Here is a 26,397-nt window from a genome sequence, read left to right as displayed (position 1 = left end):
CTCTGCTTTTCGTAAGTCTCCATGTGCCAGGCCAGGGCCGCTTAACAGGGTCCTCTCTGTCAGCCAAGTCTCTCAGACTCATTGCCCCTCAGCTGCTGTTTCACTAGAAGAGTAAGAATCTTGGTCTTCCATTCATAACTGTCTGATGAGATGATGAGGCATTTGACTACCTTTCATAGTCACTCTGCCATTTATTTGCCTTTATTGTATTTCTTCACTGTGACTTTGAAAGTCCTGGACGGAAATCACATCACATCAGTACCCGCCATTGCCTTTATTTACATGAAACAGACTCCTTAGGGCCTCCCCAGTTGGAGAAGTGCCTTCTGGTTTCAGTCACTGGCTGGACCGAAGTATGCAAGCGCCAGAGGAAGTAAGTTGGAGAGCTGGGCAGGCACTGTGTCATGCTAATCCTGGGTGAGAGAGTTAGGTATCTTCAACGTGTAATGGAAGCCATAAAAGAATTTAAAATTTAAACAAAAGCATAGTGTGATTTGTCTTATGTTTTAAAATGGTACTTCTTTGGAGAATGAATTAGATGGGCACTGAACAGGAAGGAATGAGCCTTTGCAGTAGCCCCAGGAGCTGTCATGGCAGGCAGGGACTTTGGTGTAGCAGTGGAGGTGTAGAGAAATGGACGGCTTGAGATAACGTAAAAGGTAGCACTGATGATATTTTGCACCTAAGTTTAGAGCTCAGGAGTGATGAGAGCCAGAGATATGTATTTGAGAGTCAGTGTACCATCAGTAGCCCCAGGTGAGATGGACCGTGTGTCCCCTATGAGACACTGGGAGAGAGAAGAGGACCTGGGACCAATTCCTGGGACGCTGATGCGTGAGGAGGAGCCTGTGAAGGAGCTGGAGAAGGAATAGCCACCAAGGTAGAAGTCAAACTAAAGAGAGCCTGATATTTTTTGAAGTCACGAGAAGAGGATTTCAGGAAGATGGCTGTGATTTAAGAGTACGTTTTACAGATTTCCTAAGAAGGAAAAATTGAAACTGTACATAGTAAACTGTGGAGATTAGTTAAATTACTGTAGTTCATCTGCTGTCTGGTCTGCCCTAGGTAACTACTTCTTTACTTCAGTCAGGTTTCTGGTCAAATATGCCCTTAATGAGACCTTTTCTGACAACCTGGTCTCTCTCCTGTTTTGTACAATCTGTCATGCTGTTTTTTGTCCCCCTCCACTGTAACCAACTAAGAAAGAAGGAACACTGCCAGCTAGCAAGACAGTCAGTGTGCCTGTGGTTTGTGAGGATGAACACTGACTTTGGCTTTGTCAAAGTGCGGTGTGCTGTCAGTAACTGCTGCAGTGCTGTGGGGTAGCACTGTTCTGCTCCCGCACACATCACTGTGTGCTTGTCACCCTTCCTGAAGTGCAGGTTCGTGCGTGAGGACAGAGAAACTGACTGCTGATCTGCGATACCAGAACCGTGAACAGGAGGCATGGCGGACAGATCCAGCGTCTGCGTTTTTAGGATTAAAATCAGTAAATGAAAACATTACTTTGTAGATTGCTTTTTTCACTTAATCTGTTGATTGTTGTTTTCCTGTGTCCTTGTATAGTTTTAAAAAATACGATGTTTGATGACTGTGTACTTGTATCGCACGTACGTGAAGTCATCTGGTACATCCCAGCATTCTGGACTTCGGAACTTATAGAGAAAAAAAGAGCCAGGTTGTGGCCTTGGATTATTACCAGGAGAATTCAGTTTTTATTTCTGCCTCTTTAATTCCTTGAGTGTAAAGTAATGATCTGTGGAGAGGTCGGTAACTGGACCAAGGAATCTCCAGTGCCTTAAAGGGCCTGAGGTACTTTCTGACTCTTCCACATGAGGCTCACACGAGGAAGGAGACGTGAGGTCCCTGAAGTACCTTTCCTTTCCCCAGAAAAGTGGCTTCCTGTCTCTTTCCTTAACTGTGAAGTGAGGGAGTGGCACCATGTGATTCTAAGGTTTCTTGCTGATATAAATTCTAATTTCTGATGTCATCTTGTCTTGCTGTTCTTAAATTTATTTTTTATTTCATGAGAATTAGAAAACATAGAATCTTGACTTTTAGAACATACATGCATTTGTACAAGCAATTCTTTTTAACCTTTTAACTGAACAAAAGAATTATATTAATGTTAACCTTGATTTTTAGTTCTTGTGAAAATATGCAAAATTCAAAATATGAAAAATAAATGAATTCTTAATTTTTTTTAGAAGTCAATGAAAGGATTCTATTTTGCAAAGCTGTATTATGAAGCTAAAGAATATGATCTTGCTAAAAAGTAAGTACCAAACTGTAAACTTAATTTTCTGAACCCAGTGCCTTTTCCTCATGTTCTTTGAAATGGATAAAAGTAAGTTCTTTTTGGCAGTTTTTTCCAAGTGTGTCCTGGGAATAAGGGAATCATCGATCAGATTGATGGTGAGGACTAGTCTGGATCCTCGGAGACGGAGTTCAGGGTGATACTGTCTGCACGCCCACCGCTTGTTTATACCTAGGGCAAGAGGTCATTTGGTTAACGTTTTCTCTAAAGATTGTCCTGGGTTAGAGTAAAAGAGAAGCATGGTTATATCTTCATTTCTTCCTGGTGAGATGTCTGCTCTTATCAACTGGAAAATAGCATGAATACAAAGTTAAACTGTAATTCCAGGCGGGAGAATAGCTTGTGCAAAAGATTTTAATTGACTGAATAGGTGGATCCTCTGAGGCTATCTTATCCCAGGACCAAGAAGGTTGGGGATCTGGTTTTCTGAGTTGTAGTGGCTTAAAGCGGGGAATTAGGAGGGAGGCAGGCTATTAGTGGCATTGTTGGAAAGATGTAAAGATAAGTAAGGAAAGTGTTAGCACCTTTATTTAACTAGCAGCACTGGGGCTGTTAACCCTGTTCCTTGTTACAATGGCACTTTTTCCTCCAGTGTTGATCTTTGGGCTAATTTCTCCTGTGATAACATTCACTGAGCCTAGAAAATGCTCATTTTTAGTTGCCACTTGAGTTAAGGAGTGGAGGTCACCTGCGTTTCATCCTGTAGGGAGTGGTTCTTCCTCTGCGCTGTTTCAGCTGCACACAGGCCTCTTAGATGTTTTCTTGTTAAATAGGTGAATGTTCTCTTGGTTGCTTGGAAATTGTTGCTCTTTAATATTTTGCATTATGATAACTTAGAAGATATTTACTGTAATCACGTTTGAATTTCTATGCAAAACTTTTTAGTGCTTTACCAAAATGTAGTCAGAAAAGAATATAATTTATGCATTCATTTCTTATGAGTAGCACTGGAAAGAGCATTTGGTAAATGTAGCGTTTTAAAGTAAAATGAGTATGTTGTCAACTTGGTATGTGTGTTCGTGTTTAAGAATTACCTGTTTTTTTCCTGTGGGTGCTTTTGAGTTATCTGCATATTCTACTTTAAGTGAATAGTGCTGTCAACAATGAGAATAACAATGTAAATTAGTTTAGTGGTTGCTTTGGCTTAAGATACTCTCTCAGCATTTAAATACAGTTCTAAATGTCGTAATTTAAAGATGATTTGTTTTTATATTATTATTTTTAAACAGATATATATCTACATATATTAACGTGCAAGAAAGGGATCCCAAAGCTCACAGATTTCTTGGTCTTCTTTATGAAGTGGAGGAAAACATAGACAAAGCTGTTGAATGTTATAAGGTAAACTATATAAGATTAATACTTAGCCTTTGCACAGCCAAACATGCATATGCCCAGGTTAATTTATATGATAAATAATTTGAATATATTTTATGGATGTCTTGAAAACAAGCACTGGTATCACTTTATTTATTTGGATAAATTTTTTTTGTTTTAATTTTTATATTTTTTGAGGGGAGAGGTAGTTAGGTTTATCTTATTAATTTATTTTTGGGGGTATAATTAGGTTTATTTACTTATTTTATTTTTAGAGGAGTTACTGGGGATTGAACCCAGGACCTCATGCATGCTAACTAAGCAGGCAGGCGCTCTACCACTGAGATATCCCCCCTCTGTCAGATTTTAAATTATTTGGCCCAGAGTATGCTATTTTATCATAAAGAGCTTAGCATTTGTAAAAGAAGATTAACACCTATAAATTTTAAGTCTACCATAGTCAGAAAGTGCTGTTCTTTTGTGTGTGGTTTCCTCCCATCCTTCCTTGCCTCCCAGCCATCCCTCCTTCCCTCTCCTTCCTTTTGTCTTTCCTTCCTTCCCTTTCTTTTTTACATTTACCTAATAAAAACATAATTCTTACTTAATTCATCTTCAGAAAACTTCCAGATACTTTAATTTTAACAACCTTGAAAAAACATGTTATCATTAAGAAATAGTTTTTAATGGAGTCACTTGATAAATTTTTAACTTTTATGTATGAGTTATGGACTTTAGGAATCCTACTAATCTGTTATTTCTTTTCTGATGTCAGCGTTCAGTGGAATTAAACCCAACACAAAAAGATCTTGTGTTGAAGATTGCAGAATTGCTCTGTAAAAACGATGTTAGTGATGGCAGAGCGAAATACTGGGTTGAAAGGGCAGCTAAACTGTTTCCAGGAAGTCCTGCAATTTACAAGCTAAAGGTAAAAAAAAAAAAAGCAAAACAAAACATTTAGTAAAAGCAGTTGGGGAAAACTTAAGACACAACTGTTTCTTATATTTGGAGTTTAAATGACTTTTCAGTAGCAAGCCTTAAATGGGGGATGGGGAGTTGGGGGTGAAGGGGGACAGAAGGGTACAAATCTTTAGTTCCAGATAAATAAGTTCTTGGGATGTAATGTGTAGCATTACCATAGTCAACAATACTGTGTTGTACATTTGAAAGTTGCTAAGAGAATAGATCTTAAAAGTTTTCATCACAAGAAAAATAATTTGTAACTGTGAGGTGATGGACGTGAACTTACTGTGGAAGTCATTTCACAATATATACATATATCACAATATGCTGTCTTATTAGGCATTAGTTTGCTTTACAAATGGCATCTCATTTACCCTTATGAAATAAAGAATATTTTAGGGATTTTACTGTTTTGTAGCTAAGTAGTGGAGCTAAGATTTAAACTGAGCTATATCTGATAAAAAATCTTTGCTTCATTGGGTGAAAATTACCCACAGGATGACAGTTTAGAATTATAAAACTTTTAAAGAACTGTTATCTAAAAACGGAATGTATTGTTTATAGGTAGTGAAGTTTTTAAGCAAAAGTTAAAAGACAGTTTCTCTAGTATGTTACAGATAATCACTAAAAAGGATAGAAAATTGTTGCTAATGTGTTAACTGATTTTGATTATTCTCTGCTGGGTAAAATATAGTTTACTAAGTGATTCTTTTGGAGAAAGTCCTAGTGTGCTAAGCAAACAGAATTTTAAGTGTATATTGTTTTCAATAGGACCCCTCCCCCCATACATGTTTCTGATAGAATTTTTTAAACTTCTAAATTTTGAAATAATTACCAAGATTTTTCTCAGGAAGTTGCAAAGGTTGTACTGAGAGATCCTGAGTCTGTGTCATCCAGCTACACCCTAATGTAACTATCGCACAGACCAAAATCAGGCTTTGCCGTGGGTGCATTGTTCATCTCGTCGTGTGCAGGCGCACAACCAGGCCTGCGGCCATGACACAAAACTGCCCTGTCGCCGTGGGTTCACTTTCCCACCATTCCTGTTGTCACGTCTGCCCCCCTTCCCGTCATCCTGCCACCTTGCTGATTTGTTCTGTCTTTGTAATTTTGTAATTAAAAAACATTACATAAACAGAATCATGCAGCCTGTGACCTTCTGAGGCTGCCTCTTTCCCTCTGCTCAGTGCTTCTGAGACCCGTCAAGTTGCATGTGTTAGTGATTGGTTCCTTTCTTTCATTGCTAAGTAGTATTTTGTCGTATGAATGTTGTACAGTTTAATCATTTACTTTTGAGGGAGATTTTGGTGGTTTCTAGTTTTTAGCTATTACAAATCTGGTATGAACAATCGTGTACAGATTTTAAAATCTAATGTATTTTTTAAAACTCCTGGAAATAAATACTAGTAGTATTAAGGTTTTTTCCTCCCTGTGATATGCACCCAGGTTTTAAATATTAATCTGAAATGTTAGGTTTTGGTGTGCAGATTTCTTTACCTTATTACTTTGTTTTATGCCTCAAACATAATTTCCTTATTGGTCATGACAGTCCAGTCCATTGGTGACAATGGCATTAAAGACTGTATATATGAGGGAGGGTGTTATTTTTCTTGCAGTGTAACAAAAGTTAAATGAAGCATCCTAATGTTTTTTAATGACTCTTTAAGGACACTGTTGTCTAAAAGTAAACCTAATGTCAGATCAGGGAGGGGAGGAATAGCTGGAGAGCAAGTCCTTTAGAAAAGGGGATAATCCGCAAGTGGAGGCGGGGGGGCGTGATCTGGAGGTGACTTTGGGAGTGAGGAGTCCTAAATGCCACGTCCTCTACTTGCATGTAGACCAGCAGAAAAGGGATGAGGCTATCTTGAAATGTCACTGCATTCAGTGGGGTCAGAAGGTGAAGACTCTGAGAAGGGTAGTGGAGTAGGGGGCTGGGGGTTGAATCAGATGCAGGGAGAGCCAGTGCCCTTCAGGGATGAGGGCCCTGGCTAAGGATGACTGGAGAGGCCGAGGCTTCTGGTAGTGACCAGGGCGTGCAGGGCCGCAGGGCAGGAGCTCTGGTGGTGTCTGAGGTGAGGATGGCAGCCACTGCTGCTATGTAGTCCCAGGTGTTCCTGTCCACGTGCCTGTGCTGGAAGTGACTCTGAAGGGTGTTACTAAAGCCAGACACTGGGGTGGTGCTCATGGGAACCATGAGGCGTTTAAAATTGCACAAATGTTTCTCTAATGAACGGTTCTTTAAAAATAGGAACAGCTTTTAGACTGTAAAGGTGAAGATGGATGGAATAAACTCTTCGACTTGATTCAGTCAGAACTTCATGCGAGGCCTGATGACATCCACATGAACATCCGACTAGTGGAGCTGTACCGCTCCAACGGGAGGCTGAGGGACGCCGTGACCCACTGCCGCCAGGTGGAGAGGAGCGCAGCCTTGCGCTCCAGTTTAGAGTGGAATGCTTGCGCTGTGCAGACCCTCAAGGTGGGTAAGACTGTTGAATCTGCATCTTCTACATAGGCAATTGCAGTGCATCCCTTTGTGGTCAAGCTCTGCCCCCCAAGACTTAAATTTCTTTCATTTATGTATAGCAACTGTGAAATGAGATTTTTCCTAGCATGATTTCAATTTATAATGGGTAGATTGGAGAGAGAAATGTGACAAATTTTTTTTGGTGTTTTTGTAGATTGGTGTAAAATTGATATGGCTTTACAGTATAGGAATGGGCAAAGGAATTTGTAGGCATGAAATACTCATTTTTGTAGCACTTGATAAAGTTTTATAACTTAAGAGTTTTTCCTATGAAATAGGAATATCTGGAATCTTCCCAGTGTCTGGAGTCTGATAAAAGTAACTGGCGATCAACCAGCAAGGACTTACTTCTAGCCTATGCTAACCTTATGCTGCTTACGCTCTCTGCTAGAGATGTGCAAGAAAGCAGAGAATTATTGGAAAGGTATGTAGACTTGTATTTGTGGCATTTCAGTTCATGGGTCTAAACACCTTAACAGTGGTATTATTTCTGTAATGTATCCAGAGGTGATAGGTAGTATAATGAACCACTTAAAAGGAATCTTTTTTTGTGGGGATATTAACTGGTGTTGTGTGACTTTGATTTGTAGAGAACGGTATTACTCTTTAGACTTGATTGAACTATTTTGCTGGTAAGTACCTAGTTTGAATGCTTAATAAAGAGTCAAACCTGAAAAAGAATGTTCTAAATGTTATTTCATGTTTGATTCCAAAAAACATTCTTGAGTGAAAGTCAGAGCATAAACGTCATCTGTCAGATGTCCTAGTATAAGTATTTGAAAATTGAAGTACTGGTATTTCAGAAGACACTTAATGTTTTAGCTTAGAAACAGGGTAAGTAAAATAAAGTGTGTGATTTTTCAGTTTTTGTACATTTTAATTTTGAGGACCAGTATCTCCACTTGTTTAAATTCCATTGAATGAAAGCAGCACTTGGATCTGTATGTTCGTTGAGAGCACAGGTTGACTAGACAGAGCTCGTGGCAGACAAGGCTCCCTGCCCAGCTGTGAGTTGAGTCCCACTGGGTGTGCCATGCCTCTGTGTTGTGTGTTCCGGCTGCTCTGCCCACACACTGCACTTACGGGCGGAGCACCTGTGACAGTTGTGTGCCTGCCTGGCCCCTCCAGTGTGTGGCCTCCCCTGGCTTATACCGTTCATCTGACTTGGAAAGAAGTTCTTTTCACTGGAGTGGAGCGGATAGTAGTTTTCTTGAAGAAGTACGTGGTGTCCTGAGATGGATAGGGTAGAGGTGGTCCAGAACAACTAAGTTGAACACTCAGATTATTTTAGAAAATATTTAGGAATTTTTTTCTTTTTGATGTGGCTTATAAAGCTTTCGGTCACATGGGAGAATGAGGGTGAAGAGACAAATAATTTCCTAGTAGTACTCTAAAATAATTTTAACTTCATGGATTCCTTAAAGGAGTCTTGAGAACTTTGAGGGGGACCAGGAACTTACATACTAGAAGAAATAGCTGTTGCCCGGATTTCTTACTGTAACCTGCTTTATAATCACGCTTCACATTTCTATTAAGTATTTGTTTTTGATTTTCTTACAAAATGAAGACTCTTGACGTCTGTTAGGATTCAGAAGGCCTAACTAGTACATAATTACAAATAGTAGTGAGAAATATAATTTATTTAACTCTGTAGTTGTGTATATAGTAGAAAGAGCACTTATGGTGTTGACGACCACCTACCTTAGTTACTGTCTTACGGTGTGGAAATGACATGTTTAATGTGAGAAATTTCAACTTTGAATCAAAGAATGAAGCCATATGACTAGAAGATGTTTTGGACGTCATTCTAGAGGTTAAATTTGAAGGGTAGGAAGTGTGTGGAATAAGAGTAGGCACTCAATGACTCGTGATTCATCAAACAGAGAACAGGGATTATTAGGGATGGAATATGGAAGATGAAGCTGGAAATAAAATTCTTTTTTTTTTTTTAGTTTTTTTAAATTACATATTCACAATGCAGGAGTGGAATTCCTATGTAACATTTCACTGTGACAGTTTTGACAGTGCTCTTCAGTCTGTGAAGTCTTGTGTGGGTGCGAACGACGAGCTCTCGGCGACGTTTGTGGAAGTGCGGGGACACCTGTACATGCACGCTGGCTCTCTGCTCCTGAAGATGGGCCAGCACAGCACCGTGCAGTGGCGGGCACTCGCAGAGCTGGCGGCCTTGTGCTACCTCGTGGCATTCCAGGTAACCCGCCTCCAGCTGTGCGTGCAGTGGACAGTCCAGTGAGACGACTGTGTTTCACATGGAAGTGTGTCCTGGTACCTAGTGAAAATATGAATAGATGAAAGTGAAAATGAAATAGTTCATTTGATGGGTGGAGAATAAGGATTTATGGAGCACAGTGAGGCGGTGAAGCAGGCAGGTGGATGCGTGGCTGGCAGCAGTCAGCATTGCTGAGACTTTGAAGAGTTTGATCTTTTTACTCTGCCATTTTGGGGGCCCTGTAGTAAGGAAATACTCTCAAATACGGATAAAACTTGGTGGAAAAAATATTCATAACTTGGACGAAAACCTAAGGAAGTAATTTTTGGGTGTGACTACATAAGCCGTGATGTAAGAGCATGTTTACCACAAGCATTTAGCGTGTTAGGTGAGCTGTGTCACGTGCACGTGACATTGACAGGAAGTGATACCGCTGTGTGTGTAACATGCACTTGACATTGACAGGAGGTGATCTTTATTGTACAGCAGTATATTTATTCATCTTTGGAAACATGACGCTGTATATACAAAACATGACATGAAGGAAATATGCCAGAACGTAACCATTATTTTTTGATGATGAGATGCTGGCTGTTACCCCTTCCCCGATCCATCGTAGTTCTAGTGTTTTCCCTTTGTAAGCTTAAGTGGTCTGCCAAAAAGTGCAGTAAGCCTGGCTTACAGAAATCGTTGTTAGCTTTAAAGAATGATCTTTTGCTTGAGGAAAAGAAAAAAGGATTCACTGTAGAATTTCCTCTAGAGAATACGCCTCCTCCTCGTTCGAATTACCTGGATCTTTTAAGAACTTGTTGATACTCACCCCACAGAGTTAAGCGCTGCTTAACTGCTCAGCAGAGGCATTCTGCTTCATAAGGGATGTATTTATTGGTGAGAATTAGTGAAGTTAACAGAGTTTGCTGATTTTATATAAGCATTAAAAAGTTCTTATGACTCAATTTCCATAGAATCCTCAAGTAGCTGATAGTTTTCGTATTTTTAATATGAAGGTAAAGTATATTAAATTTTTTTCAGTTAACACACAGTCAACTGTTCAAACATTGACATTTCAACTGAAGTGCAGTTGGTTGTACATTGTCTGTTACAGGTGTATAATACAGTGATTCATAATTTGTAAAGGCTAGACTCCACTTACAGTTACTATAAAATACTGACTGTATCCCTGTGCTGCACACACACGCTTGTAGCTCATTTTACACAACAGCAGTTTGTGCCTCTGAATTCCCCTCCCCCATTTTGCCCCCCCTTCCCTCTCCCCACTGTCACCTCTAGTTCTCTGTATCCATGAATCTGTTTCTTTGTTGTATTTATTAGTTTGTTGTGTTAAACTTTGACCTTTTTTAATAGTAAAAACTAAATCTTTCTTAGTTCATCTACTTGTGTCTTTCCTAGAAGACAACCACTTACCGGTTTCTTGGGAATTCAGAAATGTATCTGCATGTGCACGCGTGTAATACACTGTTTACTTTTGAAAACTGTTTTGCCTCAGTGCAGGTGTCACCTGTCAGCCGTTGAATACCTTGCTTTCACTTTCTCCATTGTTTGATTTTAGTGCAGAGACATCTACCTCAGTCTTGTCTCTTTACCCACCACATACTTCCATGAAATGGACACAAAATGGAAGCCTCTTAGATACTTGTATTTTTATTGTCATTTGTTGTAGCACTCATCAGAGCACACAAGGGAGGTGTGGACTGGCATGGGGTCCTTAAGGAGTCATGAGAGGCTGACTTTTTTAATGGTAGGGTTTTTGGACTCTTGATCAGTGAAACGCTGTGGCTCTAGTAAGTACAGATGGTCCCTGAGTTACGATGGTCCAAATTACGACTTCGACTTTTGGTGGTGTGAAAGTGATAATGCACTTTGTAGACACTTACTTTGAACTTTTGAGTTTTGATCTTTTCTGGGCTGGTGTATGTAGTGCGGTAGTCTCCAGTGACACTGGGCAGGGGCAAGGAGCTGCAGCCCACCGTGGGCCGTGCAGTCACGAGGGTGAACAGCCAGTGCACTTCCAAGTCTTCTGTCCCAGACAGCAGTTCTGTCTGCCACCTTCAGTGCAGGATTCAGTCCCTTACATGAGGTGCTCAATACTTCATGATAAATAGGCTTTGCCTTAGCTGGTTTTGCCCAGCTGTAGGCTAATTTGAGTGCTCTGGGCACATTCAAGGTAGGCGAGACTAAGCTGTGGTGTTCGATGGATTAGGTGTATTAAATGCATTTTGATTTATGATTCTTTCAGCCTTTCATGGGTTTATTGGGGTGTTACCCACATTGTAGGTCGAGGTTTCAGCTGAGCATTAAGCAGTCTCTCTTGAAACCTTCTAATTAAGATGAGGAAAATACTCATTGAGGTGTTGTGATTGAATAGATTCATAATTAGTTCACCGGTCACAAATGATAGCTGTCAAGTGCTCTGTAAAAGGGGTTGGTTTTTTGATTTGAGATCAGTTTGAGAGCAAAAAGAATTTTGTCACATTTTGTTTTTATTTTCTGTGCTCTTCAGCATCTGTACATGACAGAGTTTGGCTTCATGTTTAGAAAACTTGTGGGTAAAAGCATAGGTCAAACTAATGTTTCAGAAATTCAAAATCAGGAGTTTTTAGGTTAGTAAGGAATCTGTTTATTTTGAAAAATTATGTTTGGAAAGGTGATTATATTCACATGGTTTGGTATTGTAGTGGCATGTAAGAATACACTGAAAAGTCCTTCCTACCTCTGTTCCTTAGTCATGGACTTCCCTGCATTAATTTTATTTCTTATGAGCTCTTCAAGAAATGTTTTATGCTGCATGTACACACCTGTACTCCCACTCCTCTTTAAAATACAGAAAGAAGATGCACTGTACATTCTGTCTGTTTTGGTTTTATTTCCACGACATACACCTTGGTGACATTTCCATATCAGCACAGAAAACAGCGTGGGTAAAGCACCCTCATTTGTTTTGATGGTTGCATATTATTTTATGGATATACCATAGTTTGGATTTTTTAAACCAGTCCCTAAAAGCAAGATATCAGACTTTACTTTTTTGCAGTCCTATTTCAAAATAATTCTGCAGTGACTAACCTGTGCCATTTCACATGTGAACATTTTTGGGTGGAATAAGTTCTTGAAAGAAGATGGCAAGATTAAAGTGTATCTATGCATTTATAATTTTTAGAGCTATTGCCAGATTTGCAACCTCATAGAGGTTGTACCAAGTTTATTCCTGCTGCCAATTAAGAAAGTAATTAGACGTTTAACAGCATTTACCTGCCTCACCCTCATCGTTACTTTTAGGATATCTCTAGTAAGTGGTCACTGTTTGGACTGAACGTTTTCAGTGATGGACATTTGCTGCTTTTCAGGATAGCCCATTGCATTTTTGGGTAATTTGGTTCTTGGTGCTTCCTTATTTAAAGTAAAAATATTTTTCAAGCTGCTACTCATTGGCATTTTTTCTTTTGTCCTATTAAAAAAGTCTAGCCCTTCTTTCACAAGATAATCTTACTGATGTCTGAAGGTGGCTATCTTGTTTTCTCTTCACCCTTCTATTTATTCTTCATTCTTCCAGTTCTTCTTCATAGGATGTGGCCTGGAGTCCTTTTACTCTCTTGGTTGTCCCAGTTTTCCCAGTGGTGTCTCAGATTACCTGTTCTCTGGAAGCGTGCTGTCCACAGTACGGCATTAATAAGTAGGATTCCCCTGTGCCAGGTCACAGAGCTGCCACTGCTTCCCCTGCTGCAGTTCTGTTTATGGAGGGGAGAAGAGACCCCTAACCAAATACTCCATTTCCCCGACTGGGTCCTGAATGTGCTGTTAGTGGAAAGTAATTTCTCAGAAGTCCTCTTTGTAGGCATCTTTTATTTACTTTTTTAATCAGTCTCTTTGGAGGGGGACAGGTAATTAGGTTTTTATTTATTTATTTTAATGGACATGCTGGGAATTGAGCCCAGGATCTTGTACGTGATAAGAATATACTGTACCACTGAGCTATACCCTCTCCCCTGTAGGCATCTTTTATAGATTATCTAAATTCCTTGGTTCCCAGTGTTTTGCAGTTGAATTTCCAACTCGGTTTAACCATTGGCTGTATATTCATTGTCAGAAAACCAGAAGGTAATAGAAAGGAACATCTAATTATTATAAATGTAACACTAAATAAAGATTTTTGATTCTAAAATGATCAGGTTCCAAGACCAAAGATTAAATTAATAAAAGGAGACGCTGGACAGAATCTGCTGGAAATGATGGCCTATGATCGTCTGAGCCAATCAGGTAATAGTAATGTTTAACTGATTTTATTTTGAAAAGAAAATTTCTCTTTTTTAGCACATCTTACGATTGCATCTTCTGTCTGTCCAGAAGATAATTTGTCATAATCATTTCTCTTTGCTGTGTTGGAATAGGGCAAGAGGTATAGCAAGAATTAGAAGAAATGGTTTCTTCTTTAAAAGGGACAGATACTTGATATTAGTTCCCAGGTGGAGAAACTCCTTAACCCCTCCTTATAATCTAGCTTCTAGAACCTCCATCCAGAATATTTTAAAGTACTTCCTGAGCTAAGAGTAAGTTACTGATTTGCCAGCCATTTAACAGCAGTTGCTTATAAGGCAGTGCCATGGGGGATATAAAGATGGAAAGGATACACAGCTCTCTCTTAAGGAACTGACAACATAGTAAAGAAGATAGAAGATACATACCCACATTCTGTTAGGCTCTTGGAATTTGTAGATTTATCCCAGCTTTGACTGTTGGGGATGGATCCTGAAGGTCTGTTACATACTGTTTAGTTCTGCTAAGGCAAGACATGAAGGTGTTCACATAGGCAGACTCCATAGGGAAGTGTTTCCAGGAGAAGCAATTTTGATATAAAATTGGACAGACCTTGTTAAGAGTGAAGAAGTGGTCTTAAATTAGAGAAGCTAAAAGCTTTGGTCTGTAGGTGGACTGCTGGTCGAGGCTAACGTTGCTTCTCTCCCACAGCTTACTGTTTTGTAGGAGGCAGGCTTCAGTCCTTGAAGAAGTGACCTGCTTTTTCTTGGGTCTCCCTTCTCCCTTTGCAGGGTATCATAGTTGGTAAAGTGAACTGTTTTTCGCTGTCTTTGATCTGGGCCTTTCTGAGCTTGTCTCTGCAGATTTTCAGAGATAATAGTCTGGTGGTAACCAAACCTGACTGACCACCAGAATTACTCCAAAGAGTTTTGTGTTTTTTTTTTTTTTCAAATAGCTTGATTGAAATAAAATTGTTATATGGTATTATTCACCCTTTTTAAGTGTACAGTTCGGTGGGTTTTAGTATGTTCTCAGAGTTGTGCAGCGGTCACTACAGTCAATTTTAGAATGTTTTCATCGCCTCATAAAGAAGCCATGTATCCATTAGCAGTGACTCCTCATTTCCCTCCAAACCCGCTAGTCCTCAGCAGCCACTAACTTTGTGTCTCTTTAGCTTTCCCCATTCTGGACATTTCATAGAAACTGAATCATCCAATGTGTGGTCTTTGGGTAACTGTCTTTTTACACCCAGCAGAGTGTTTTCAGGGTGCACCCATGTTGTAATGTGAACTAGAACTTCATCCAAGGAGTGTTTTATAAATAGATTTTTCATCCCAAATCTGTGGAATCAGAACCTCTGGGCGTGAGGTCTGGAAATAAAAATTTTTTAAACTTTTTAAAGGGTGGTTCTGACCAGCCAGGTTTAGAAGTCAGGTGTGTCAGGGCAGAAAATGTGCACTTGGTCCTGTTCTCCTGTGGCCACTTGAAACCCACACTTTTCCATCTAAAATGGAAACACTTTGGTATTTTTCACACCTTTTTTTTCTTGCCTTTTATTCTGTCACGTAGACACAGGTACAGTTAAATCTGTGGTCTCTTCATTTTTTGCATCAGCACCCTTCTGGGTGTCCAGCTAGGGTGGTGGTCAGCCGAGATAGTTGTTATTTCCCTTTAGAGGATGTGAATGAAACTGTCAAGAGATGTCAGTAAAAATCTGTATTTTTAAAATGATGGAATGTAATTTGTTTTTCAGGGCATATGCTGCTAAACTTAAGTCGTGACAAGCAAGATTTTTTAAAAGAGGTTGTAGAATCCTTTGCCAATGAAAGTGGGCAGTCTGCTTTATATGACGCTCTGTTTTCCAGTCTGTCACCTAAGGATAGATCTTTCCTTGGTAGCGATGTTATTGGAAACCTTGATGTACAAGCACCGGAGCCTGAGGATTTGGCTCGATGTGACGTTGGTAAGTTATATCTTTCAAAAGAAACACTAACATTTTACATTTTAAATCTTTTATATGACATTGGTAAGTTGTAGCTTTCAAAGGAAACATTTTGCATTTTCATTCTTTTAGTATATGAGACGAAAGCAAAAAGGAAAATAAGTTACCTGTAATCTCATTACCCAGAAGTAATGACTAATATTTTCTTGGATTCCTTTCAGGTTTTTGGGGGGTTGGAGTAAGTATAACGGGGTGGTGGTATGTATATATATATGTATTTTTTTTTTTTTTCTAAATAGTTGTTTACACTGTATACATGACTTGTCTTCCATGAATTCTCTCTCATGCTGTCTCTCTGAATATTACTTTTAATGGTAATATGGTCTTTTTAATAAAGTAACTATATATGCTTGCCACTTTTAATTATTGAGTGTCCAAGATGTTTCCAGTTTTTTCACTTATATTAAAAAAATACTGATGAAGACTTTAGTATGAAGTGTCTCCATTTCAGATTTTTTCCATAGAGATTCCTAAAAGCAGACTTACTGGGACAAAGTTGATGAATATGTTTAAGTTTCTTGCAAATTGCCACGTTGCCAGAAAGCTTGTAGCTCTTTATGCTTTGAGAAACCCATCATTTTTCAGTAATGAATTTCCTGAGGAGGAAAAGATCTATTACCCTGACGGATTAATACAATGGTGTCCCATTGTTTGAATGACTCTTGACTGAAAGGACGTCTCCTGTTGCACGATTTCTTACTGGGTGACTGTTCTGAATTTGACCCCTGTCAGGTTTTGTTTTATTGCGTTCTAGTGAGGCTCTTTTTTTTTTTCCTCTTAGGTGGACTTGAAAATAGCTTTCTTCATCAAAACTGTTTTATTAAAACTCCTAAATAAAGAGTATGAGTACCTTTAGTAAGATCACGAGACTTTGCTTACCATAGGTTTTCCCTGTGCTCTGATGTAGAAAAGTGGTAATAAAATTAAGGTGCCTTTAATGTGAGTCAGTTGTTTATGTTGGCAAAACTGATGGCACACAAAAATTTTTTCAAAACCTCAAGCCGATTTTTCCCCTTCATTTCAGGTGCGGTTCGAGCACACGGTGGTAGCCTTCAGCACCTTACTTGGCTTGGCTTACAGTGGAATTCATTGCCTTCCTTACCTGTAATTCGAAAATGGCTAAAACAGCTTTTTCATCATTTGCCCCAGGAAACCTCAAGGCTTGAAACAAACGCACCTGAATCAATATGTACTTTAGATCTGGAGGTAAGCAGAGATTTTAACAGCTTCAGTTTTATGTGTTTTGTTTGACTTTTTTCTACTTAAATTGATTTTTTCTTTAAATAAAACAGGTATTTCTAATTGGAGTAATATATACCAGCCACTTACAGTTAAAAGAGAAGTGTAATTCTCACTACAGCTTCTATCAGCCTCTGTGCTTGCCTCTTCCTGTGTGTAAACAGCTTTGCACGGAAAGACAGAAAGCTTGGTGGGATGCGGTGTGTAATCTCATTCATAGAAAAGCAATGTAAGTAGTAAAATAACAGTGCTCTTTTACCTTACTGCCCAAAGACTTCATTCACTTCTCATGTTTTAATTTTTAGTAATCTTGTGATTAACATGCACATAGGTGTTGAGCTGCATATTTATAAATCAGTTTTATTAAATTAAACTTTTTTAGACCTGGAACCTCAGCAAAATTGCGACTTCTAGTTCAGCACGACATAAACACTCTAAGGGGCCAGGAAAAACATGGCCTTCAGCCTGCTCTGCTTGTGCACTGGGCACAGTGCCTTCAGAAAACGGTGAGTTCACTAAAGTGAAAGCAGTTTTTAAGAACATTACCTTAGTTTTTAAAAATCACAAGCTTTCCATTGGAAGTCTTTCAGTTCTGAAAACTATAGCAGCTTCATATTATGTCAGGTGAAATGTATTTTCTTAATCTTGCCATAAAGTAGTTAATATTTAAGCACTTTGAACAGTGCCTGGCACAGTGGATGTTACAAGGTATTATATGTTGTTATTACTGATAATTACCTGATGATAAATACTGTCCAGCTTGAAAATTTTTTTTGCATGTTTGGTGGCACAAGGCTCTGTAGGTGAGGGCATTACCTACATAGATCTTGCTAAATATTTGAGGTCTGTTCTGTGGCAAGATTGGGTGTAAATGTTTAGCCCTTTGACCAAACTGTGACACTTACAGAGTGGCAGGGTTTGGCTATCTAAAAATAGCAACTTTAAGAAAACAGGGTGGGCTGCCTGATTAGGATTAGGTGGTGTCATTGAAAGTTTTTAAAAATTGCATCTAGAATGATCACTGGTATTAAAGTAGTTGATTATTCCAATATTTGGAAAGGTGAGCATATGAGTTTTGAGATTCTATTTTGCCTTTGTTTGAAATTTTAACCAGTTGTTCAGACCATGTGTAACTGAATTTTTAGATTTGACCCTTTGTGTGCGTCTCCCCTTCTATTTTAGGGCAGTGGTCTTAATTCTTTTTATGATCAACGGGAATACATAGGCAGAAGTGTTCATTATTGGAAGAAGGTTTTGCCATTGTTGAAGATAATCAAAAAGAAGAGCAGTATTCCTGAACCTACTGACCCTCTGTTCAAGCATTTTCACAGTGCAGACATCCAGGTAATGGAGGGCCTTGTGAGTTAACTGGAGATGTGGATTTCTGGTTTATAAATGAAGGCATGCAGGTAGAAACTGCTTCCGTCAATTGCCTGGCTCTCTGATGGTAGTTTTGCTGTGTAGGTCCACTAGCTGTCATAAATACAAGATGGCAGAAAAGAGTACTGAGATGCTAATCTCATAGATCACATAAAATCTTTGGGAAATCATTTGGGTTTGATATTCCAGGTAGAGGCATTTTAACTGAAAATTACTCACTGTGTTTAGGCATCTGAAATTGGTGAATATGAAGAGGAAGCACACATAACTTTTGCCATATTGGATGCGGTTAATGGAAACATAGAAGATGCTATGACTGCTTTTGAATCTATTAATAACGTCGTCTCTTACTGGAATCTTGCACTGGTAAGTAGTGTGATACTTGAGTTAAAAGGTTTTTGTTTTAAAACCTAATTGTTTCACAAAAGCACTCTGTGTATATAGATTTTTCACAGGAAAGCAGAAGACATTGAAAATGATGTGCTTTCTCCAGAAGAACAAGAAGAATGCAAAAACTACCTGAGAAAGGCTAGAGACTACCTGATCAAGATCCTGGACGACAGCGACTCCAGCCTCTCGGTGGTTCAGAAGGTGAGCTGCAGGTGGTTTGCACTTTCTTGCTTCTGGTTCCTGGGTGGTAAGTGCTTCTGCCTTGGATTTATATTTTGGGAAATTCAAAAACACCCAGTAACACTTTGTTAGTGCCCAGAAGGGGGTTGTGTTTAAATATTTAGCATTGCTTTGCCATAGATTTGGGGGGGGGGGTTGTTTTTTTGTTTTTTGTTTTTTTATCTTAGGCATCTAGATTTATACTCTTCACAAAAATACTTGTTGGGGAATTAGAAAAGGTTCCTAAGGCAGGCATTTATTTTTGTTATCTTGGCAATGTAGTCAACAAATAATTGCCACCAAAGGACTAGTTTGGAATGGATTTGGCAGTTAAATATTTTACTGAAATCGGAGATAGTTGCTGACAACTTCAGAGCATTTCTTCTCATCTTCACCCTCTGCTGTCAGCTCCCTTTTCCCCAACTGTCAACAGTTTGAGGCTGTTACCACTGCATTAACCTCAGTTATATTCAATCTTCCACATGTTTTGTTGATTAATTTGTGTTGCTTGGATTAGGGCTTATGTTGGTGCCTTCCAGCCTCTGTGTTTCTGTTCCTAGTCCAAATCTGTAACTTACTTTGTTCAAGTGAAAAAGCTTCCCCAGTTAGCATTGCTCTGCCACTGTTGCGGCTGACAGGAGAAACAGAAACGGCACAGGCTGGAGAGCGGGAAGACATTAGATTACATGAAAGTTTCATGTGTTATTACATAAAGTGTAATGTTCTTATTACACAAAAGTGTGGAGCCTGTAAATTAGTAAGATAAAATCTAATTATTTCAAGTTCGTTCTTTGGCATTTTTGCAAACTGAAGCCGTTGATTCGTGCCTTCTGCTTTCAGTTGCCTGTGCCCCTGGAATCTGTGAAGGAGATGCTTAATTCCGTCATGCAGGAACTCGATGACTACAGTGAAGGAGGTCCTTTTTATAAAAATGGTTCCTTGCGAAATGCAGATTCAGAAATGAAACATTCGACACCATCTCCCACAAAATATTCTCTGTCACCAAGTAAAAGTTACAAGGTAAGTGGGGAAGAAATGAATCTTTCCACACTGCAGGGTATGTTGCTGTTCTAAATGTTCTAAGTCCTGTCTTGTTATTTTTTCAGTATTCTCCCAGAACACCACCACGATGGGCAGAAGATCAAAATTCTTTATTGAAAATGATCTGCCAGCAGGTGGAGGCCATTAAGGTAAATCACTCAGGTTCTCTGAACTGTGCCTCTCCTATTCCAGGTTCCTTCTTTGGCCACTTTCTCACTCCCTTCCAGCCCTGTTCAGAAGGTCCCTTGGCCACACAATGGCAGACTCATACTCTGTTTCACCTACTTCCATCGTGACATTTGCCATATTTATGAAATTACGTGTGTGTCTGCATCCTCCCCTAGATGTGACTTTCACAGGTGGAGACTCTTACCCAGAACATAGTGTTGCTCCTGGTACAGAGGAGATTCCGAAGTGATTGAATTGAACTAGTGAAATATGTATTCATACCTTGGTCTGTGAGCTCATGTCTCAGACTGACTGTGGTTGTATGTGTCATATTTATAGCTCAGATTTCACAAGGGGTCTAAACTTCAAAAGGTCTCCTTTTTGATATTTCATGTGAATTTAACTTAATTTTATGAAGAAATAGTTATGTGTATGTGATCATATTTTATAACTATATGAAGGTGACCCTAAGTATAACAGTCCAAGGAGCTTTATTTTACTTCTTTGAAATGGGAAGTACAAGTAAATTGTTTCATTTTCTTTGGTAAGAACTAAATTATTCCTACTGCTAGTTACACCAGAGAAGTCTTGTGTGTGTGTGATTATTGCAGTACTGTCAGCAGTGTGTAAGATCGACAGAATCTTTGTTCCCCTCCAAGCAGCACTTTTTGTGTGAACTGTGTAGACTCGTGGCCTGTTAAATAGTACACATTTACTGTCTAGGTTTCTGGCGCCCAGCCTTGTACTCCTGGCAGCACTGGTCATGGAGTGCCAGTCCGTGTGCCGGAAAACTGGCTTCTGGTACCGACAGCCACTGACTCGTGGTCTCGAGCCAGGCACTTCCTTATCTTTCTCTCTGTTTGGCTTCTCACCTGTAAAGTGAGAATTGTACAACCAGTTTCTATCACATGTTCTGGTTTGAATTCTTAAAATTGTGATTATAGATTTAATTGCATGTTCTAAGTTATGGCCTGGATACCAGTCGTGACCAGCAAAGTTTTCCGGTTGATTGCATCAGTTTCTTCTGTTTTTTTTTTTTTATAGATGTGTAGCATCTGAATTAGACACAGTAGATGGATGAATGGGGAAGTTTTTATTTAGTTTGGAAATTCGGATATTTTTTACCTCAGTAGCTATAGCTTTGGGAAATTTCTGTTCCTAAAACACTTGTAGAAGAAGAGAGCAGAAATGCCGGGTCTGTGTCTGACCTCAAATAACTTACTATTCCTGACAAGTGCCTGCTTTGTAGGTTCTGGGGGTGGGGAAGGGGGTTGTCATTTGGTTGTCCAGAAAGTGATAGATCTGATTGCTATCCACTAGTGTCATTAGAAGACAGTATGTCTGCCGCTTTGTAACTGTCAGAATTAAGAAGTGCCTGGAGTGCATTATTGTCTACGTAATATATTCTGAGCAAGCATCACTTGTTTTCCCTTTCCTGGTAGAGCATTTGAGCATTACCTGAAACATTAGCAGTGTTCCATGCAGCGTATGCGGTGAGTGGGAAGCTAATATTGGGAGGTAGTTTGGAATGTGGGTGGTCCAGGTGGCTGAGGAGTAAAGCAGTGTGGAATGAGGATGCTGGAAGGATTGAAATTGAGGTGATACTGCTTAGGACCTTCAGCGTCAGAGGAGTTTAATTTGTAGGCCCTAGTTTCCTTGAGCAGAGAAGTGTCTTGGCTGGAATGGAACTTCAGAGAGGTTATTTGAGCACATGTGGGATAGAAACGGAGATGCGGCCACTTAGGCAGTTGTCCTATTGTTTAGGTTAGAGCTGCCTCTGAATTCTGGAGTGAGTGAGTTAGGTGACAGCACTAAGAAACCAGAGAAGGGAGCAAATACAAGTTCTAACAGATTTAAGGATCGTGTCTTAGACCAGCACCTGTTTCCGAATCTTACCAGAATATAGAATCTCTTAAAAAAGGCATCACCAAGCATTAAGTTTGCTCTGGCACTGTTTCTGGTGATAGAATTGCTTTAAACTGTCTTCTTCCGACAGAAAGAAATGCAGGAGTTGAGACTGAACAGCAGTAACTCGGGGTCCCCTCATCGCTGGCCTGCAGAGAACTATGGGCCAGACTCAGTGCCTGATGGACATCAGGGGCCACAAAATTTTCATGGGGCCCCTCTGACGGGTGAGTTGGCAGCTGACTAATCCCAGGTGTTGGTAAAGTCACTGTGCTTCGTCCTCCCTTACGTAGAGAACTTGTCTCTGTATGTTTATATGTGTATCTGTATATGTCTGCCTTTGTGTTACTTAAGCTGTGTTTGGTGTTGCCAAGGCTTTTTATAAGCAGAAGCAAAACAAGCTTTATCTGATCCTGTTTATATCAAGGCTTAAAGAAACCCTTAAATGCACATCTCAAAGGCGCTGAGACTGAGGTGGAACTATGCCTTATAATTGGAGAATGTTAACTAATAGTGTTGTACTTTAAAAGATGCCTAGCTAAGAACTTAAACTTCTGGGAATTATTTTGATGATATACTGAGAGGTATGACATTCATAGGAAGTTTTATTTTGAAATACCACAGTCGCATATAGAAGGAAGGAGTTTGGAGCTAGATCATACAGGACTTGTAAGTTGTGCTCTGCCACTTACTGATCTCTCTGAGCCAGTTTGTCTTTTTGAAGGATAGAGATAATACTTGGCATCATGTGGTTGCTGTGAGCATGTGTGTGTGGAGGGTGCAGAGAGTGCTTCCTTTGGGTTGTCTGCGTGCAGAGGTGCTCTGTGTATGTAATCTAGTTTAATTACAGTAACGCAGAGTGTTAACCATTATTAACCATTATTAACCCGTTTTTTAGATGAGGGACTGGGTCAGGAAGGGTTAGGTGACTCAGCTGTTACTGTACAGCCAGCACCAGTAGAGCTGGGTTCACACTCCAGTGCTCTAACATTAAAGCCACTTGCCCCCATTAGCCAGAAGTGATGGTAAAAATGGGTTTCTCTTACATGAGACAGATTGCTGGCATGGTGGTAGTGCATATTTTTTTCCAGTTGGTTTTAATTCAAAAAAGACTGAGCGTGGTAGGGCCTAGTGCAGCACATTGGTGTGATGGTCTGGAGGGCCATGCTTAGGGAAGACCTGCTGTCTCCTAACAGTGTCCTCCCAGTGCGCATGAGATGACAGAACATCTTTGTAAAGGCCAGCTCACTGCATGAGCTGAGTCATAGTATAAATGTGTGAGAAGTCAAGAGTTTTAAGCATCACTTACTTTGAACCCTGTGTGCTGCATAGAGCCTGGTGTGGAGAAGTTAAGCTGGGCGGCCGGCCTCTTCCAGGGCTTCCTCTGGGCTGTGCGTTCATCACTTGGCACCTCGTGGGTCACAGTCCCATCTTATCCTCCTGTGTGCCGGCGTCACAGGTCTTCTGCTTGTTTAAACACACAGAAACATACCATTCACGGTGTCTCATTTCATTCTTGCAATACCCCTGTGGAACATGTAGAGCAGCACATCCTCATTTTGCAGCTGAGGAGACGGAGAGCCCAGGCGGCTACTTGACAAGGTCTTGGGCAGCTTAGGGGGCCTGGGAGGAGCGCTCAGATCTCCCAGTTCCTGCTCCTGTGTTCACAGACGTTTTTTCTTAATGAAAGTACAGGTGTGCCAAGGTGGTCCTTGTCTTTTTAAAATAAGGTGATTAAAAAACAATTAGTAAACTTATAGTAAGGAGACACTCAGAAGTACTGAACAGTGTAAAGAAAACTGAAAACTAAACACATCACGGAGAGCCCTGCCAGCGTTTTGGAGCATTTCCTTCTGGTCTTTTTGTGTGTGTAGAGATTTTTTTAATGAGACTTTAACCGTGTTATCATGCTGTGTGGAGATGAGTCAGTCTTTTTTAAGTATTTCTCTAAGTTCTGAGCATTTTTCCACTGAACATTTTTTGACAGCACCGTTGCTAAATACAAGGTGTCCCATCGTGTAGCAAATTTTATTCCTTTATTTGTTTATTTCTAGTTGCTGCTATTATAAATGGTGCTGTGGACACAGTCCTGAGATCGTAGGGTATTGGAGAAGTCCTTCCCTGTTGGGAAACTGCTTTCCTGAAAAGCCGTGCAGCTTTTACACTCACCCCTAGTGTCTGCTGGTGCCCGTCTCCTTGCAGTCTTGCCGAGGGGTAACTGCTATCAGTGTATAAAACCTTTGCCAGTTTTTAAAAACAAAAATAGTATCAGCTTTTAAGTTTGTTGGAGTTTTTTTCTTTTTTTCTTTTTTTTACTACTAGGCATGCTCAACATTTTATAACCCTTTATATTTCCTGAGTTATTGTTCATTTGGTGCATTTTTCTATTAGATTTTTTTAGTAGGTTAATAAAACATCCGAGTTTATTTTTTTTCATGGTCACTGATGGAGGCACTAGTTACATTTCAGACTCTCTGATTCTTAGCTCGAATCCATCAGCTTGTCTATATTCTATGCCTGTTTTCTCCCCAGAATATTTCACGGTGACCATCTTCAGGCAGTCCTGTTAGTTTTCCATGTTCAAACTTGTGCTTGTCCAGTGGCTCGGCCTCTCAGGGAACTGTCCCGAGAGGACAGACAAGCTAGCTCGCCTTTTCTCAGGCTTTCAGGGCTTTCTAGAGTCAGCTGGTCAGCACCTCTTGGGTCACAGTTAACTTCCAGTTCTTCTTCTATGTAAAGGTATAAATGGTCTTTAAGTTGTTTTGTTTTCTGATAAAACTTTCATTAAGCAGATCAAGCAAATAAATGATTGTTGGTTGTTTTTACCATTGACAGGAGTGTCTTTTAGTTGTTGGTTTCCTGGTGACACACAGGCACAAAACAGATTGAGCAAATAGTTTGGCCACGAGCTTGAGTGTCAGTCATGCTGTGCCCTTTTTACTCAGCCAGGGAACACGTTTTGTGTTGTGAGATCCTTCGCGTGAATTTGTCGGTGACTTTTGACCTGAACGTTCTCAGCTTGAGTTTATAAAGTGCAGTCTTGTCATCCTGCAGATCGTCAAAGCTCACTTCAGACACGTGGCCCCGAGGCCATCAGACGCGCTCTGGCTCCCGCAGTCCTTGCTGTGGCTCGCGCACCGCGTCTTTGACCCCGCACAGCTGCTTCTGCGTCGTGCCGTCTTCCCTTGGCAGCTGCCCTGCGCTCTCTCGGCCCCTCGGGTGCTTGCTGTGGGCTCGCTCTTGCTGCCCGCCTGCTGCTCCTCTCTCCCTCCTCGTGTGCCACACTTAGCAGTCATTCCCCGTTTGTCGTTGGATAATCTTCCTTGTGGTGAATTTTGATGTATAGAAATTTTTTAAAAACCTGTGTAGTTAAATCTCTCTTTGGTTTCTACTGGTTTTGTATTTATAGTTCTTGCCTAGGTAGTCCTAACTGCAGCATAGACTTTTTTAACAGTGTTTTCTTTCTTTTTTTTCTTTTCTTTTCTTTTCTTTTTTTTTTAGTTGCAACTACTGGCCCTTCAGTATATTATAGTCAGTCACCAGCATATAATTCCCAGTATCTTCTCAGACCAGCAGCTAATGTTACTCCCACAAAGGTAACAAAGGAATAATTTATACATTTATAAATATCTCCTTTTTAATTGTCCAGGCTTCCTACAAAAAAACTCAAGAAGTAGTTCACCATTAATACTTTAATGTCCCACAAGATATAGATATTTTAAATTTCTTTCCTGATGTAGAAATTCTGCTTCAACGATATTAGTTGTCTAAATTTTATGTCACAGTAAGCGTGAACATTTAGAATATTTTAAGTGGGGGTGGGGGTGGGGTCTTCTTCATTCCGTTGTGACAGAAGCAGGCCTGGGTGTCCTCACCGGGCACTGTGTGCAGCCCTGACGCCAGGGCACTGTGCACAGTCCTCACAGGCCTGGCATGCTGCACTAAATGTCTACTGAGGCACAGGGCTTGGGTGCACCTAGACCCTGGCTCTTCTGCTCACCGTGACTTCGGGCAAGCTTCTTAACCTCTCTATGCATTAGTTGCCTCATATGTAAAATGAGGATAATACTTTAATTCATAGGGTTTTGAGGACATTAAAACGAGATGTTAAAGTGCTTAGAACTGTGCCGCGCGGCACACTAACAAGTGTTAGTCCTCATCTTCATCATCATCGTTAACATCATTTTTACACCTTGTTCAGGAGGGAGGGGGTGTTATTGTATTGGGTACGTTGGAGGAGAATTAGATTTTTAAGGTGCTGTCATTACTTAAGGCAGTTTTCGTTACATGCCAAGATGGACTAGAGCTGTAAGTATCTTTGTAGTCATGTCTTCTCGAGGCTGTGCTGCACACCCTGAGGATGCATTTACCTCGTAGTGCTCACGTTTAAGGGTGATGAGGTTTGGTTTGTATCTGGTTAACTTGTAGTCTTG

General features: G+C 40.1%; 1 protein-coding gene across 4 annotated transcripts in view; it reads left to right on the top strand.

The window, feature by feature from the left end:
* RGPD4 (RANBP2 like and GRIP domain containing 4) overlaps positions 1 to 26,397 on the top strand; it is a 51,131-nt gene that overhangs the window by 5,862 nt on the left and 18,872 nt on the right. For 2 of the 4 annotated variants that reach the window (XM_074354491.1, XM_074354489.1), the window contains exons 2-19: positions 2,211 to 2,275; positions 3,547 to 3,658; positions 4,407 to 4,559; positions 6,843 to 7,073; positions 7,400 to 7,545; positions 9,138 to 9,330; positions 13,536 to 13,623; positions 15,374 to 15,583; positions 16,647 to 16,828; positions 16,915 to 17,090; positions 17,244 to 17,367; positions 18,044 to 18,205; positions 18,470 to 18,607; positions 18,686 to 18,832; positions 19,691 to 19,870; positions 19,957 to 20,040; positions 22,056 to 22,191; positions 25,466 to 25,560. In XM_074354491.1, coding sequence (XP_074210592.1) covers positions 2,211 to 2,275; positions 3,547 to 3,658; positions 4,407 to 4,559; positions 6,843 to 7,073; positions 7,400 to 7,545; positions 9,138 to 9,330; positions 13,536 to 13,623; positions 15,374 to 15,583; positions 16,647 to 16,828; positions 16,915 to 17,090; positions 17,244 to 17,367; positions 18,044 to 18,205; positions 18,470 to 18,607; positions 18,686 to 18,832; positions 19,691 to 19,870; positions 19,957 to 20,040; positions 22,056 to 22,191; positions 25,466 to 25,560 — 2,622 coding nt within the window. Of the gene's footprint in view, positions 1 to 2,207; positions 2,276 to 3,546; positions 3,659 to 4,406; positions 4,560 to 6,842; positions 7,074 to 7,399; positions 7,546 to 9,137; positions 9,331 to 13,535; positions 13,624 to 15,373; positions 15,584 to 16,646; positions 16,829 to 16,914; positions 17,091 to 17,243; positions 17,368 to 18,043; positions 18,206 to 18,469; positions 18,608 to 18,685; positions 18,833 to 19,690; positions 19,871 to 19,956; positions 20,041 to 22,055; positions 22,192 to 25,465; positions 25,561 to 26,397 lie in introns of all 4 variants that reach the window. The other 2 variants (XM_074354490.1, XM_074354488.1) reach the window with 1 other exon arrangement.

Source organism: Camelus bactrianus, chromosome 28 (assembly GCF_048773025.1).
Source record: "Camelus bactrianus isolate YW-2024 breed Bactrian camel chromosome 28, ASM4877302v1, whole genome shotgun sequence".
NCBI classification, from domain to species: domain Eukaryota; kingdom Metazoa; phylum Chordata; class Mammalia; order Artiodactyla; family Camelidae; genus Camelus; species Camelus bactrianus.
This window is presented reverse-complemented; position numbering and strand designations above follow the sequence as displayed.